The following is a 16808-nucleotide window of genomic DNA, read 5'->3' on the forward strand; positions in this document are numbered from 1 at the left end:
TACACCTCCCTCCCTCTCTCTCTCCTTCTTTTACTGTCCCTCTCTCAGATTTTAGCAATCCACAGTGAGGCAGAGAAAGAGAAATCAGAGGCTAAGAGGAAGATTGCAAAACTAGAAGATGCACTCAGGTACAGTAAGAAAGGCTAAGCCAAAAGTGTTGCATCTATTGCATGAATTCAAGTGTTAAAGTGAAAGTTTGAGAAATTGTCGAAGAAGAACATATTTCTTTAGTTTAATACCCAAATGTACTGTATTTTAGAACACTGCTTTAGACTGTATTTGTATAGCTGTACGTTTATTAACTTTGGATTTTTTTTTCTAAACAAATAAGATGCTTTCTTTCAACTTTCTGATGGATAAACCTTTATCCTGTCTTTTCGATGGGACAGATGCAGCCCACAGTTGACCACTGCATTTTGGATACACTGTCCAAAGTTCAATACTGTCCAAATTACACAATAATCAAATTAATGAGCTCAAAACAAAGTCTGTTTCTGTAAAATCTGAGTGTTGTGTCTGTGTGCGTGGTCCTGCTACGTCCCTGTTTAACAGATGTGTGCATGACATAGATAGCAAGCTGGACCAATGAAAAGACTGGGAGACGGTCAGGGAGACTTTTAGGCACGATGTGTGTATGTTTGTGTTGAAAAGCAATACTGCACAAATCCTATCATAATCCAATAATATCATCATAACACAAACACAGTGGTAGTGCCTGGGGTTATTTGACAGGTATGTGGACCGATTTTCTGCTTTATTAGTGTTTGTACTGAAATTGCCCCCTTTGGTCATGAAATTTCCAACATATATAATGTTAGTGAAGCATGATATTTATTTTTCAATTATTAGTATCACACATTTTAGCCTTGACTTGGTGGCTTCAAACTGTATTAGGGAGTTGTTTATGTCTACTGACTCAGTCTTTGATCATAAGAGCAGTGTGTATGAATTCTGATTTAAGGTGGAGTTTGGCTTTAACAAGCCAACCCTTGCACACACTCTTTGATCTTTTTTTATAACTCTGAGTAGCACTGTTAGAGTTGAGAGCCTGGAAACTGTGATGAGAAGTCTTACAGATCAGAGCTTCACATGTAATAGGCATTTGTGTTGTCTTGAAGAAAACTACCAAACTTATCCCACTGTATGAATCAAACCGTCCCTACAATAATGAACTGGGAGTCATATAAGAAAAACATTACTAGTCTTTGACAGACATTATATTACTCTTCATGTAAGATATCATTTTAAAAAGTCATACAGTTTAAATATCTCATACAAAAAACACAAATAATCATGAATTAAAATATGTTAAAGCTGCACCAATCAATATTTTACACAAACAGTTTGTCAAATGACTGTGTAATGTGAAATGGATTGCTCTCAACGATGAACCTTTTAAGCACTTTGTTTTGGTTTTTGGCTCACAACGTTTCTGTTTCAGTTCAGTTTCACCAGCTCTCATCAGCCCCTTTTCTGCAAAAGATCTGCCTGCTCAGTGCCAAACGATTGGTGAAAAGAGTGGAGCTAAAGAGTGAGATATTTCGCTCAAGAGCTGGTGGAGATCCAACCAGAGATAAAATGAGTGTGATACGTCAGGTGGCCAGAGACGACTTTACTTCTCCAGCTTTAACATGTCAAAATGAAAGCTGTGAAAAAGAGCTGTTTAATGCTGCTAAATACTTCTTAAGCCCCAGTTGGATTATTACAGGAATATTATACAGGAAAATACAATTATTAACAAAGAAATTAATAATCCTATATAATAATACAGATGGTAATAATTATGCCTCTTCTGCCTGTTTGTCAGACTTGAGAATCTTTCGCACTTTGGATAATTATTAATACTCTCACCCTTTAGCACAATCACTCTCTTCCCTCCAGAACTATGCAAATACACTCTGATGACGGCCTAGACTTGTGCAGAGTCCGGACCAATCAGCCAACCAACCAGTCAGCCAGTCGGTACATTCCACTGAGTAGTTAATCCCATACAGAACCGCATTACTTGGTCACAAGCAGATTACATTTTCCCTGGTGAATCTAGAGTGTGTTCTGCACAATTAAACACAGCACTGGCTCAGCCCATTCTACAGCCTCATCTCAGCTTCCAGCCATCCACAGCCCAAAACTAGTCACAGTGCCATCACCCCCCTTGAGAGGTTTTCAACTGTTTGTCACTGTATAATAGTAACCCAGACGCAGTGGATTGAAAAGAATTGGGTTGAGCATGGCTGTATTTGCTTTTTTTGTGTCTTCATCAATTGCCCAAGGCACTTTGTGTCTTAAGTGGCCTCTGAAAACAAGGATAAATCTTTTATTGTGAGGAAGAATTTGTATTAAGTTGTAGAACATGGTTACTTTAACTGTTCCTTTGTGTTTCCATCAATATGAAACAACATGGAAACACATTTTGCAGTTATGTGGCGTTTAGTATTCAGCGTAAAGATCGCAAAGGGACGGTGACGGTTGTGCCTGCTTATTGTTTGTGCTCGTCATTGTCAGCCCAGCAACAGAGGACAAGCTTAAACACAGCAGACAGATCCATTTGCGCATAAATTATCCCTGTTGTTAGTATCAGTAACGAGCCATTCGTTCCCTCGATTAGTGTTAAACACTGAGAAACGGCAAGTGGCCCATCGGGCTCTCAGCTAATTAAGTACTCAGGCTTCATACACACACACTCGCACACATGCTCACACACACACACTAAGCAGTCTGATGTCTGCTACCTGCCTGCTGCCGTGGCAACACTGACGGCCTTTAAAGGCGATCCAGGAGAACTTCAAAGTCAAAGCAAGACCGCACGCAGGGGTGTGTGTGTGTGTGTGTGTCTGAGTGAAGATGGTAGGATGGATGATAAAATTAAACAAGTAGAACTGCTCAACATGCCTTCCATGTGCCAGATACTGTGTGGCATGTGCACTTTGCTCTGATATGTGGATTGTGTGTGCATGTTGACGCATACAATGTACTGTTAAAAGTTTAACAACATAGACCTATTAATAACAATTTACATATATACATATATGTGTGTATATATATATATATTTATATACATGTATGTATACATGGTATTTCTTCTGTGTTAGAGTAAAACAACAACTGATGACAAATGTGTAGGCACTTCTGGTTATTGTAACTGTTATCCACGCCCCTTTCTTTCCGTGGTTTACACCCACTCTTTCTTTCCAGTATAAATAACCCTGTCCTGCCATGCAAATAAGCATTGCAGCATCAATTTCAGTTCCAGGTCTGTGTTACTATAGCAACAACAACAGAAAGCACTACAGAGCTGTGCAGAGAACAAGTTTCTCTCCTCTTCTTTCATCCCATCATGCCTCAGATCATTACAGGGCATTAGCATAGAGATGGAGAGATGCACCACAGAGGGGGAGAGAGAGATAGAGGGAGCTCATCTGGGTAACAGCTTGCCTGCTTTTGCAACAATGACCTCCAAATCACAATTTAAAAACATCAGAAAACCACCTGAATGGTTAAAGTAGGGAAAGAGAAAAACAGCCGGTCTATTTCTAAATTGCGATATTTTTCTCTCCCTGAAGAGGTTGTCTTTTTCTTTTCTTTTTTTTTTTTCACGCTGTCCTCCATACTGCTCCATTCCTCCTTCTTCCCATTTGGCACCCAACTGGCTTTATCAAAACCATGTGCCTGCTAAGGTGTGGCGCGGAGTTGTAGAAAGTCTGACTGTCTCAGCAGTAACTCCTTCTCCAGTTTGATCGTTTACAGTCTGGAAGTGGCAGAAGCAGCAACTACTGTAGGCAGCTGGAGGAAAAGCGTGCTTGCCTTTATGAGTGGCTACACACCGGCTGTGTGAGCGCCTGTCCAAACCAGTGCAGCACACACTCACGCTGTCATGGATGGGATGTGTCATGGTTTGTAGAATTTACACCAACTCCAGCTCTGTCAGTAATCCTGTTCATCCTTAATTTAGAGTTTCTTGCTTTGCTCCTATTTTTTCACAGTCTTTTGAGTACACATCATGCTTTGCTCACATCACACCATCATGTTAGGTCTTGTTTTTGAGACCCACAGAGGTACAAACAGTGATTTCTGGCAGATTATTAACTGTGTGTGTGTTTTTCATTGTTTTTCTCTTTCTTAGTGTTTGTGCATGCATGCCCACATGCTATCCTGAGATAGAACCCCTCTACTCTTAAAGGTGTAAGGATGCAGCCAATATGTTCTTTCATGTTACTTCATGTGTGTGTAGACATGCACACCCTACATCTGTGAGTGTCTTTGAAGTGGTCTTATCTTCCTCAGCATTCCTCTCCCATGACAGGAGGATGGAGGGAAGCAGGGGTGGTGGTCCAGAGAGGGACCAGAGGTAGCTGGGCAGAGGCTACACAAAAGCCCAGTTAGTGTTGAGGTGCAGGAGCAGGTGGAGGTATGGATCCTGAATATTGAAAAGCTTCACCAGGGCTCAATATTTACTCCCATGGCAGCTGCACTGAAAGGAGAGGATGGAGATGGGTTAAGCACCAGTTCAATACCACAGACCTGACAAAAGACAAATTTTAAGGAGCTTTTTAACTGGGTCCTATAGCCAAGGTTCTCTTAGTTTAAGGACAGTTACAGTCTCACATGATTGCAGATAATCTTACAATCATCATCAACCCGAAAAGCTGTTTAGATATTTTATATTTCTCTGTTTTATAAATCTACAAGAAAAGCCATTTGTTTTAGTTTGAGGTTAAAACTCAGTAAGAGTGTAGTGTGAAGCTTATCAGCTTGTATCATTGCAGTAATGTCTAATACTGTAGAGTAAGTCTAGCCAGTTTTTTTATTGTCTTGTCAAATATTGAATTAAATGGATAGATAATGAAGCAGATAATGAGTTTCTGCCTTGAAAAAAAAATTAATAGTGATCCTGGCATTTAGTTATTCAGATATAATTTGTCATATCTGATCATTGCAGTATCTCGCATCACTTAATATTTGTCCCTGATTGATATTTTGACATTTTCATATCTCGCTTTAATGATGTTAAATATCTTGCCGCGCCTCCACAATTGTCACACATAACTAAATTTGACATTTTCACAGTAAGCTAACTTACTTACAAATATTCTCTGACAGTATGAATTTATACCAAAGCAGGCTCAGTTCATGATCTGAAACAACTCAATCGGAATACATTGTCTGCAGGGCTTTTACTGTTTCATTAAAAACCTTCCAGCTTCATTTCCCATTGTATAATGTTCGGGATATGTAAATACAGTATGTTTACTTTAGGGACTTGCGCCTAGTTGGTTTAGCATATTATGCTGTAGTCTGCATAATTCATGAAGCCAAATAGCATCTAAATGCACAGCAAAGGCAGAAAAAAACATGTTTCAAACCATGTCATGACTGAGATCTCTTCTCTTCTCTTCTCTTCTCTTCTCTTCTCTTCTCTTCTCTTCTCTTCTCTTCTCTTCTCTTCTCTTCAGTATAAGCCACATTGCTGCCTCAACACTGTAGTGTGAAGCTGTAGAGCTGTAGTGTGAGTTGTGAGAATAGATGACAGTCATATTTCACCAAACTATACTGAAACAGCAAATTGGTTTGTAGAAATATTAAATAACTCTTTAATATTTGAGGTGAAACTAACTGATTTCCAGAGCCACTTCAAGTATGAGAGAGACATGTAGTGTGTCTCTTTGTTCTGTCCCACCCACATGTTTATCCACCCACATAGTGGTACTGTCAGCCTGGTCTGTACCAGATTCCTCTTTATCCTTCTCTCTCCTTAGGGTGTTTAGTTGGCTTTGACTTAAGATGAACTAGCACAAGGGAAAGTCACCAATTTCCCCCTTAGTGTTGATGGGAGCGCCTGAGCTTCATAAAGAGACAGTTTGTAAAGATTAATTCAAATGTCATCTGTCATGTCCACCAATGTTTGAGCAAGGCACCAAGCCCTTTTCCCTCTGCAGTGTCCACTGATCTGTGGCAAACACTGCACTTGAACTCCCATTGAAAATAAATCTTTGGTGCTTCTATAGATACTAAAAAAGTTACGACAAAGCACAGGTAGGAATGTGATTGTAAAGGTGAAGTTCAATTTAAGAATCCACAACTGTGTCATGCTAACTTATTTTTAAAGAAGCCAGTAGCAATATAAGCTGTTCCATGCAAGTAGCCAGATGTTGTGTACTGATGCTGCATTCAGTGAAGGATACTAGTAATGAAGCCTCATTCTTTATGTGTATGTGGCCATTTTGTTTCACATCTTGACGTGAAATGCTGTTTATAAACAGACCACATTTGTAGGCAGTTTTAAAGCCATCAAGTTCAATGATTCTGTTTTCTACCCCTCTCTTTTCAACTCTTTCTCTCTCTGTCTTTAATATTTTCTTGCCCTTGTGCTGTCTCTCTTTTGTGTTCACTTATTTGTGGTCTGTCTCTTATTCTGTGTCTGTTTCTGTCTCTCTCTTTTTTTTTCTCTCTCTCTCCCTTTCTCTTTCTCTGGGGATGCGGATGAAAACCAAGCCTGTTTTATTTTTTCTTCAGAGGGCACTGAATATTTCAGTTTTGCATTTTCTCTCTTTTTATGTGCTCCCTCTTTTTTCCAGGCCCCTTTGATGTGTCTGTGGATTCGTTATCATTCCGTTTGGATGAGCTCACAGACGCAGATGCGCGAGCGCTCGCATGCACTTGCGCACACACACCACGTGTATACACACACACACACACACACTCTCACTCTCTGTCTTTTTATACTAGAGACCAGAGGCATCCACATGTGAGCGTGCATTCTAGTCTGTTTGTCAGTCTTTTCCATGCGCTGCTCCACCCACGTCACTGCCCATACAATTCTTAAATACTCTGCTTACATGAAAAGAATATTTGCATAAGCAATTAGAGTCTCCTCTGTGCACATTGACTTTAATGTGTGTTCTTGTATTAACAGTATGTGAATGCTCATACACAGTAAGTCCCTTGTCTTTGTATAATCCAGCATGTGGTGCACAGTCGCTCACAGGCGGCACGTGGCATTGTGTGGTCAGGGTAGTCCGGAAAACGCCGGCATCCCTGCACCCCTCCTGTCTGCCAGGCGGCTGGATGGCGGAAGCTCCTTCACCCTCTCTAGCACAAACACTCCTCTCTCCTCTGCCTCCCTCTCTTCCTCCCCTTTAAACAACCGTTTAGGATTGAGGGATGAGAGGACTTCCTCTTTAGAGAAGGCACATCTTTAATTTGAGCCTCCTCTCCTTCCACTTTTCTGACCAGAGATCCATTTAAAGCCAACCGGCCGCCCTGGTGCTGGCACCCCTCTCCTTCCTTTCCCTCTCTGTTTCTCCCTGCCAGGCCTCCCTGACTCTTTTTCTCTGTCCTCTCATCTCACCCTCATCACTCTGTTATTGATGGTGACACGCTGTCTCCCGCTCTAGTGACCACACACATTCAGACACACACACACACATAGTTATTTTCCCCGGAATCACTGAAGGTGCCATGTGTTTACCTGCTCTCCTCAGTTTAAGAGCATAATATGTTTCAATCTGTCACATGCTTGAAGTTTGCTGCAGTGAATTTTTCTGTGTATCCTCAGAGGTATAGGCCTAGCAGCCAACTCCAACTTAGTCATAGTGCATTCCTTGAGTAGAGTTGTCAGTCACACACAGAGTTCGGGACTCTGGCTCACGAACAAAGGCCTGTATACCCTCACGTGCGTACACCCCGCACACACACACATGCGTGCGTTCAGTCGTCTCTCAAGCAAGACACTCACCCAATTCATTCCTGCTCTGCCTTTGGAAGTTTAAAAAACTTGCTATTTCTGTGACATCCTCTTTTCCATCTTCCCTTCTCTTTCCGCTTTCTGTCTTTTTTTCCATCTTAGCCTCTCCACATATCCTTTGTGTCTGTCTGAGCCCGGAAGGCAGTCATGCAACCAGACTGATTAATAATTACAGAGTACACAAAATTGGGAGAGAGAGAAAAAAAAAAACAATTTCTTTGTCGTTTGATGTCCGACATGAGAGAGACCAAAATTACAAAGAGACAGAACACCATAAAGAGGAGAGAAAGCTTGCACATTCCTTTTTCAATCCTCAGCTTCTGTTCTTTGCTTTTTTTATTGCCTCCTTTTGCTGTTTTTATCTCCTCTGTCTTTCTCTGTTTCTGTGTTTTCATTCAGTGTTCTCTCCTTATAAACACTTAAAGTTGTTGCTTTAACTGTGGGAAGTGATTAATCATTTAACAGCAGTGTGAACTTTGTGAACGTATGTGTGTGGTGCAGGCAATGACTGTAATTTTCTCTGTTTTCTACAAGACGTGTGTCACTTTAGATGTATGTGCGCACACAATTTCACATTCGTAGTGCTACGTGCCACATACACCAGCTCACACACACTTGACAGTCCTCCTGCTTTGTGAAACTCAGATAAATGTGTGGAGAACAGGGTCTTAGTCCTCCCTCCCAACCACCACTCGTTCTGCTGTAATTTAGCAGTAGTTGTACCAATAATTGGTTTAAAGTCTCAGCCACTGGCCAAAAATTCATTCGTCCTCCTGCCTGTCTGTCCACAGGGAATAATTATCCATACACTGCTAAGAGTATTATTTACAAGGGAGCAGGAGAAAAGCACACTGACACACATAGTCACACATACGCACCACACACTGTAAAAAAAAAAAAAAAAAAAAAAAAAACATCCACAGCCAGTCATTTTCTCTCCCCAGCATTGTCATCTTTGTTCATTAAGCAGGAGAGAAGGGTCTTGGAAGGTTTCAGCAGCTGCTGTAGTGAATGTGAAGCTACATGGCAGTTGTGTCTGTGCTGCCTAGAAAAATCGCTGCATGTTGTGTTGGAGTTCGGAGTTGAACAGTTGCACATTCGATACGAACTTTTGTGAAAATTTTCTCGGTACATGCACTCCTGTTTTCAGTGAGGTGTACTCCTAATATTATTATCATGTACAGCAGGGACAGGAGTGCCAAAGTTCATCTTATTTTTAGGGATTTTTGCACAATTATGTGATTGAGTATTATATAAAACAGCCTGTTTTGTTTAGACTTGGTCTAAAAACATGCATATTTCATCTAACAACTGCAGTTCTTTTAAGTTATCTAGTTGCTCTCAGTGAGGTATTTTAAATCATTTTCTAGTATTTATCACAAGACATGCATTGTATTTGGGTTATTAAAATTTGCTTTAGGTGATAAATGAATTAATTTTCTACTCTTGGAGAGAACTTACAATTGTCTATGTTGCTTATTTATCTCAACTACATACAAGAACACATATTAAAAAACTAATAAAGGAGTGCAGTATGACTGCAAATTTGATTAAAATACAGTAAGTTACCATACTTAGTTTTTAGGGTCCTCTATGTTAAAAGTGTATTACATGTTAAAAGACTTAAGTAATTGTCTATGTGATGAGGTGCGAATTTAAAGTATGAAGTACGTATATAAGTAGTAAGTAAGACATCACTTAATGATGTACAGTAACTTCCACAGCTCCAAATCCAATACGAGTATCATATGACAAACACATGATAAAAATAAAACATTTCAATTGTGAGCACATGCTGACATGACTGTTCATTGTCAAGTCTGTGTCCAAGTCTGAAACAAATCATGTGTGTTATTAAGCGTGACCGCAGAGTTTGCTGGTCACAATTATGAGCTTAAAAGGGCATCATAATAGGCTACTCTGTGGTATAATCTATCAGACATTTATTATCATCAGCTTAAAATCATTGTGTTAAATAATGACCCAGTTGAACCTCCTCGTGTTCAGTCTTTTTTCTCTTTCCTTAATTTCATTTTAAACGTTTTGCTTATTTTCGTGACTGATTTTCATACGTTACTACATGATTAGTCTGGCTATACATTATGACATGTAAATTCTCAGGTGGTTTGCAAAAATATCCCCTTCATACTCTGTGCCTTCACCTCTAGCTCTGTCACTTTTTCTACCCTTCATCCATCCACCAACCCCCCGCCCAACACACACTCGTCCCCCACCACCACCACCACTACACACACACACACACACACACACACACACACTCTGTGGGTTGGGCTTGACAGGTGCTCGGTATTGCTGCGTATGATGTTGTGGCTGGGCCTCCTGGCTGGGCTCTGACAGCTCTCAGTGTGAGGCTGTCCCTCTCAGTATGCCTGTCAATCCGCTCCTCTTGCAACTCTGTGACCTGACATTTGCCAGCAATAGCAGCAGCAGCATACCTGCATGGAAGACTCACACACACACACACATATAAAGTTGATAGTGTGTGAAGTGAGTTGATAGATACTGTAGAACTTTATGCTAAAAAAGACTTTCCTACATTCGCTACACTATATAATAAAACAAAAATAATAAATGGTCATATAAAATATGCAAAGACATCATTCAGCATTTGAAGAGATTGTCTTTTTGTTGTGTGCAGTACATTTTACTGGTTGATATCAAGAGATAGCACTAAGATTAATAACCAAGCCTCATTCGGTGTGCAGAAAGAACAGGCGGCTGCCACATTTCTACATCCATCTTCTATTTCCTCTCTTACTTTTCTTCCTTCTTGAAATCGCTTTACTGCTATTTTGAAAAGTTCTACAGAAATAAAGTTTACTTACTTACTTTTTTAACAAAGTATTTCTAGATTTCTGGCCTGCAACTGCATTTCTATGGCTACATATATTAATTTCTGTGTGTGTGTGTGTGTGTGTGTGTGTGTGTGTGTGTGTGTGTGTGTGTATGTTTGGTTTGAAGGGAGATGGAGAGCCAGTTGGACAGAGCCAGGGAGAGCCAGAGGCAGCAGATCCAGCAGGCAGATATGGCACTGGAGCAGTTCAAGAAACAGGTGGAGCTCAGCTCTGAGAAGGCTTATGCTGACATGAAACTCCAGGTCTGATACACACAAACACACACGTATGGGCATAAAAAGCACCACACAATGAATGCACAATGCAAGCTGGTTAACACTAAGCATTATGTGTACATTCTGTATATCCATTGTTCACATACTGCACTTAAGTCTGCTGCATATTTTGTGTTCCGTTGTGCCAAATATAGATGCATAGACACACATACACACTTTTACCCTAACCCCCCTTCATGTTTGCTTTACCACAAAAGGAGCAAGCTACAGGCAGTAACCAAGACAATGCAGACACACACACATACCCATACACACACACACACACACACATATTTTGTAGTTGCAGAGACACAGCCTGACCACAGATGCAATAGGGCGCCACACTGGCTGTGCTTGAATTCTTCTGTATGTCTTTCTCTCTCTGTCGCGCTCCCTCCCTGTCCCTCACCCCTGCCGTCTAATGATCTGCACCATTAGGCCATCCCACATCCTATCACAGGTCCTTCTCCAGCACCTTTTAACTGCCCCTATACTGAAAAATCCATACGCAAGAGCCAAGAACATAATCATCCTTAGGCCATTTTTCACTCACTTAGCCATATAAAATGAATGAAATGATTTATAATCCTGCTCATTAAGCAGGTGCATTCATTCCTCCGCTATCACATATTGACCTTGCTTTCCTTTCAGTGGGCGTGACGTGGGCTGGTCAGGTTTCGATGGAGAATGGGTCACACGCATTAAGCAGCCAAACTAATTAGTACAGCGGGCCAGCCTCACGATCAGCCCACCATACCGCGTGGGCTGCCGCTTTTTGGGAGATTTCTCCGATCGATGCGCATTCAGCTGTAAACTTCAGATGATGTCTTACAAGTCAGTTTGGCTGTAGGCGTTTATTTTAAGTATTTCATTGCTATACATACTGTGTGTGTGTGTGCTGTATTGACAAGGCAGCACTGAGTGTGGTCCTGAATGTTTTACAGGCATGCCGGTTGGGGAGATTAGCAAGTTTCAGCTCATCAGTATGAGATGTTCTTCACCATTCAATGGGAAAAACAATGTATTTAAGGTTATAGAAGCTTGGCCAATTAACAAAAAACAAAACTATAAGCTCCACAGCTAAAACGTGGCCTACACAGACTGCACTTTGTGAGCATTCATAAGCATGCTTTCTTTAGTTTGTAACCACTACAATGAACGTGTTTTGATTGTTTTTTTGTTTTTTTTTTACTTGGGCAGCAAGTGATATCTTCTTCTCTCTTCAATGCTTGGAAAATGTCTGTATTGCTGTATCTTTCCTCTTCTTCTTCCCACTCCTTTTCTCCTGTTCTCATCCTTCCATCCTCTTGCTCGCTCCTTCTTTCCCCATTGAGCCCCTGGCATCCCGATCTCCAATCTGACTTTATCCTCAGCCCACATCAAAGCCACCGGAGAGGGGAGCAGTCTCTTCTGCATCCTTGTCATCCTCTCTCTCGCTTTCCCCCTCTCTGCTACTTCTCTCCACCGTGCTCATGCATCGCTCCATCACGTTCCTCCTGCGAAGGCTTTAATGTCACAGAAAGTACTTCAAAAGAAGCTTTTACTCTCTCTTTTTCCATCCTTCCATCTTTCCTCTCATCATCTTCTCCCTCCCTCTGTCTGCAGATGGTGTTATATCTAAATGGATTATCTGTATCACTCCCTTCCTCTGTCTATCTTTTTCTCATTTTAAAATCAGCATCCACTTTTAGACTGCACTTAAAGGAGAGAGTCTGCCCTATTTTGGTTAGAAAAAAAGAGAAGCAGCACCATACGGAATCAAATCTCTGTTGCACGCATAGTTCAAAGGAGGCTTCAGCATTTTAAATGGATTAATCAAAACACATTTAGCATTTCCTGAGTGTTACACACAGCATAGCCCAGATACAGAGGCGTTTCAGTAAATTACATTTCCAATTGTTGTTGATTATCGTCACCTGAACAGAAAATATGCAAGTGGTAGGCTGCAAAGAAGTTGAGTTAAGATAAATAGCAGGAATATTGTCCTCAAAGAGCCAGAAGCCTGTGACATTCTTATTTCTAACTGTGCCTTTTTTTTACTTGACTTTTTTAGTTGCAATTATTTTCCTAGACCTGTAAATATGTGACTTATTGTGAACTACTGGTATTACATATTTAATGTTAAACTACTTAAACTTTGATGTGTAGATTAATATATTGATATGCTGTTACAATGATATCATTACAATAAGATCACAGGTAATATGTTGACTAAATTTCTTCACAGCGGCAGTTCATTAATTTAAATAAAAAGAAAAATATTACAGCAGCATCACCTGCTGCAGATTTGTCATCATTTTGCAAGTTATGCATGCATTAGATTTATTGTACTTATGCTCTGAATATGGATCCATCACCTAAAACTAACAAACACAGAATCTTGAATAAGACTGTGTGTGCAGTCTCCTGAAATATGAGATTCAGAGTAGATTTCTATGTCTAGTTTGCAGCAACATAAATGTATTCCAGATTCTGAACTCAGCCTAAATGTTTTACACATACATTTTCTACTGTATGTGTTTTATAATGTATGTATCTGAATGTTTTTTCCTCTCATGCCTCCAGATGGAGAAGGTAGAGGACGACCTGATCCGGTCCAAGTCCCTCAGGGAGAACCAGGCCAAAGAGTTCTCCCAGCAACTTGATGCACTCAGACAGAAATATGAGCAGCAGGTCTGTATGAGTCTGTAACTTTATGTCCATCTGTCTGCAGTACGCTTATCTACCTGTGTCCGCATGTGTGAGTACTTCTTCTTTGCTGCTGATGTATCCATGGGGAAGAACTCTCTCTCTTGCTTCCATCATCATCATCATCACATTGTTATCATTTCTCTATTATCAGTGAACACTTGGCCAAGGGGACTGGCATCCATTTGGAACAGTCTTGTTATTCCTCCCCATCTGTTCTGCCTGATTAATTTCTCATGATAAGGGATACGCTTTAGATTAAGCTTAGATTGTGGCTCAATAAATATCTTAAACATTGCCAATTGAAAACTAATGCAATCTGCACAGCAGACGCACAGTCACCTTATCAGCCCATCTCCGTCACTCTTCTTCGATTAGGAGTCAAGCCATTTTCCTATTACCTCATTGAAATCTAGCTTGCTGATAGGAAGACATCTCCTATAGAGCATCAGATTCAATTAAACTGCAGACATGGATATTATCAGAGACAGCCAGTGTCATTGTACAAGGCATGTATTTCACTTTAACCTCATTGGTCTAGCAGTATGAATTTTTATCTCTCAATGTACTGTACTTTACCAATATGATTGAATACTATAAAGGGTGAGTAATTTCATTAAATCTAATCTTGCTTCTTTAGACAATGACATTGTTTGTTGGAGTGTTATCTCCAGTGACCCTTTTGTGTATCTCTGACTCACCACTTACTCCCCAAATTCATGTCATAGTTGTATATGCAGAGATATGAAACACAATGTAAAATGGCTAACTTATTGTGATTAATCATTGTGAGGACACCAGACAGGATTAGTAAAGTAGGGATAATCAATCAGCTCTGCTTAGCAAATAATTGCACAATGTGACAAAAACATATGCATTCATATTTATATATGCCAGAATTTCCTTTAGATAATAAATAATTCTTTATTTCTTCCTTTAAATGATGTAAAAATACAATATGGTACAGTCTGACCATGTGGCGCCACATAAGCCTTGAGCGTGGACAGGACTAAATAGTGTATCATCTCTATTTCCCATCTGTATCCGCAACATGATTGATTTCCAAGCAACAAACCAGCGCTCAGCCTGTCTGTTAATAAGCATGCTAACACTCATTTCCAGGCCAGATGGAGTTTAGGCTGTGTGTAATTTGCTGTAGATTGTTGTAAGTGGAGGATATAAGGCTACAATGGAGAAACAGCTCTCTGTTACTAATTTGCTCCATGGTTGAACAGTTGTGTTTGCAATAATGACATTTAGGGGGAAAGAACATTTTAGAATGACTTAAATGGGATGTATGATGCATTCATTATATCGAAATCTCTCTAAAGAATATCCAAAAACAAATCTGAGGAAGGTGAGTGTTTCACTTCCTCCTGCAAGAGTTTCCTGTCATAGAAATCAGACAATTCCAGTTAAACCAATAAACTGATATGTAATGAGCCAGTAACTGAGAATTTATCAATGTTTTGAGTGCTAACAATAGTATATATTATAGTATAATATTGCTCTGATCACACGTTTTTCTGTCATGTGAAAAACAGGTAAGCAATCAAAGCTTGCAGAAATATCAAGTGACAATTATCATCTGCTGCTACACAGAGTGGGGGTGCAGTTGACAGTTGAAGACAACTACACAGGGTTAGCAGCACATCAGGAGGCTTTTGTCTTAAAGATAAAAACACATAAAGACAAATAGCCTTTGTGTCTTTGTGATGATGCTGATATGAGCGCTGGTGACATTATCTACACAGTTAGAGGAGCAGACAAAGAAGGAGTAAATGCATCTCAATGTGCGCACCAAGATGTGGGAAGTTATTGTGCAAACAGTCGTTTCATGTTGTGTGTACATTGTGTATACTGTGTTTTGTGTGGACCTCGTTCTTCCATTCCATGCATTGTGCGTCCACTCCAAAGAGATTGGTGTCATAAGATTACAGGGGTCAAGTTTGTTCATTCAGATGCTCACAAAAGAGCATTCCCTCAGGGGCAGCTTTAGTAAGGGAAGTCTGTATGAAGGAGTTGTTTTCCAGCTGACCCTTGCGGCAGCTGGACGTCACGGTGACCTTACCGAGACGTTGGGGTGACGTAGTGAGGTCAGATGGCTGGTTTGGAGTCTTGACCTTGAGAAATAAGGGAGAAAACACAACAGCCTCGCTCTTCAGATGTTAGATCAGGGCAGTAAATAATAAAGGAGGCATGCAAGTGTACATGATGTACGCACAGACAAACTCACGCTCATATCCATACTCAGCGCCGCTCACTGGCCATCTTCAGTTCAAACCCTACAGTGAGGAATAATTGTCTTTCCTCCATCTCTCCCTCCCCTCTCAAACTCACCCCAGCCTCCCCTGCTGAGACCAGACAGGGCTTCTGTTCTACCCTCCTCTACACGCTCCTCTCCCCTCCTCCCTCCCAAACATTTCAGATTTCCCCCCCCTGGGGTTGAGAGAAGCCCATTACCTCACTGTCCTGTCTCAGTGTGTGCAATCCACACACACACAACCATGTCAGCCCAGGCTGACAGGAGTCGTGCTGTGTAGTAACACCCGACCCACTCTGTATCTGTGGCACCAAGCTGTGCTGTAACCAACTCAGTGTTCCCTCAAAAGTGCCAAGCCGGTCCCTTTAAGAACCGCAGCACCCAGCATCCTCCACTGCACGCTGGCGCCATGTGATGTCACAACCAGGCTCCTTGCTGGGTCTGCTCCCTGTCATCTCCTCTCCGTCTTTTTCTTATGCTGTTTTTCACACAATGGATCTATCTTGCCCATTTCTTCATCCTCGTTTCACCTCAGAGCCCCCTCTTTCCTCCAAAATCCCCCTCGACCCAAGACTCTAAATAGGAGCGAACAGTAAGCCGGGATGTCCTCTCAGTTTCTGTCACCGCATGTCCTGCTGTCCTGCTGGGGAGTTCTTGAAGCAATTGCCTGCTTATAAATCTTTCAACTGTGCGAATCAATGTGACTGTATCAATCTGACTATCCCTGCGGGACAACGTATTCTGGCTGTGGATCTAATTTCTATCTATTATGTCTTTTAATGGATGATGAAGACGGTGCAACTTTGTCTGTCTGTGGATTGTACCATGCACAGCATCAGCATTGCCACTGGTGGTGTGGAAGATATGCCCCCATTCTGCATAGTGTTTGTCTAATGGAGCGTTGTGGTGTTTAATTGTGTACTTTATGTGTGTGTGTCTGCCATGCCACTAACTAACTAACTAAGCCACAGAGATGAAATACATTT

General features: G+C 41.0%; 1 protein-coding gene across 1 annotated transcript in view; it reads left to right on the forward strand.

Annotated features, from left to right (window-relative positions):
• cep112 (centrosomal protein 112) overlaps window positions 1-16808 on the forward strand; it is a 94454-nt gene that overhangs the window by 31818 nt on the left and 45828 nt on the right. The window contains 3 exon segments of the mRNA XM_018670857.2: window positions 49-128; window positions 10724-10859; window positions 13437-13544. Of these exon segments, the coding sequence (XP_018526373.1) occupies window positions 49-128; window positions 10724-10859; window positions 13437-13544 (324 nt within the window).

The sequence above is a fragment of the Lates calcarifer genome, linkage group LG11 (genome assembly GCF_001640805.2).
Source record: "Lates calcarifer isolate ASB-BC8 linkage group LG11, TLL_Latcal_v3, whole genome shotgun sequence".
Lineage (NCBI taxonomy): Eukaryota > Metazoa > Chordata > Actinopteri > Centropomidae > Lates > Lates calcarifer.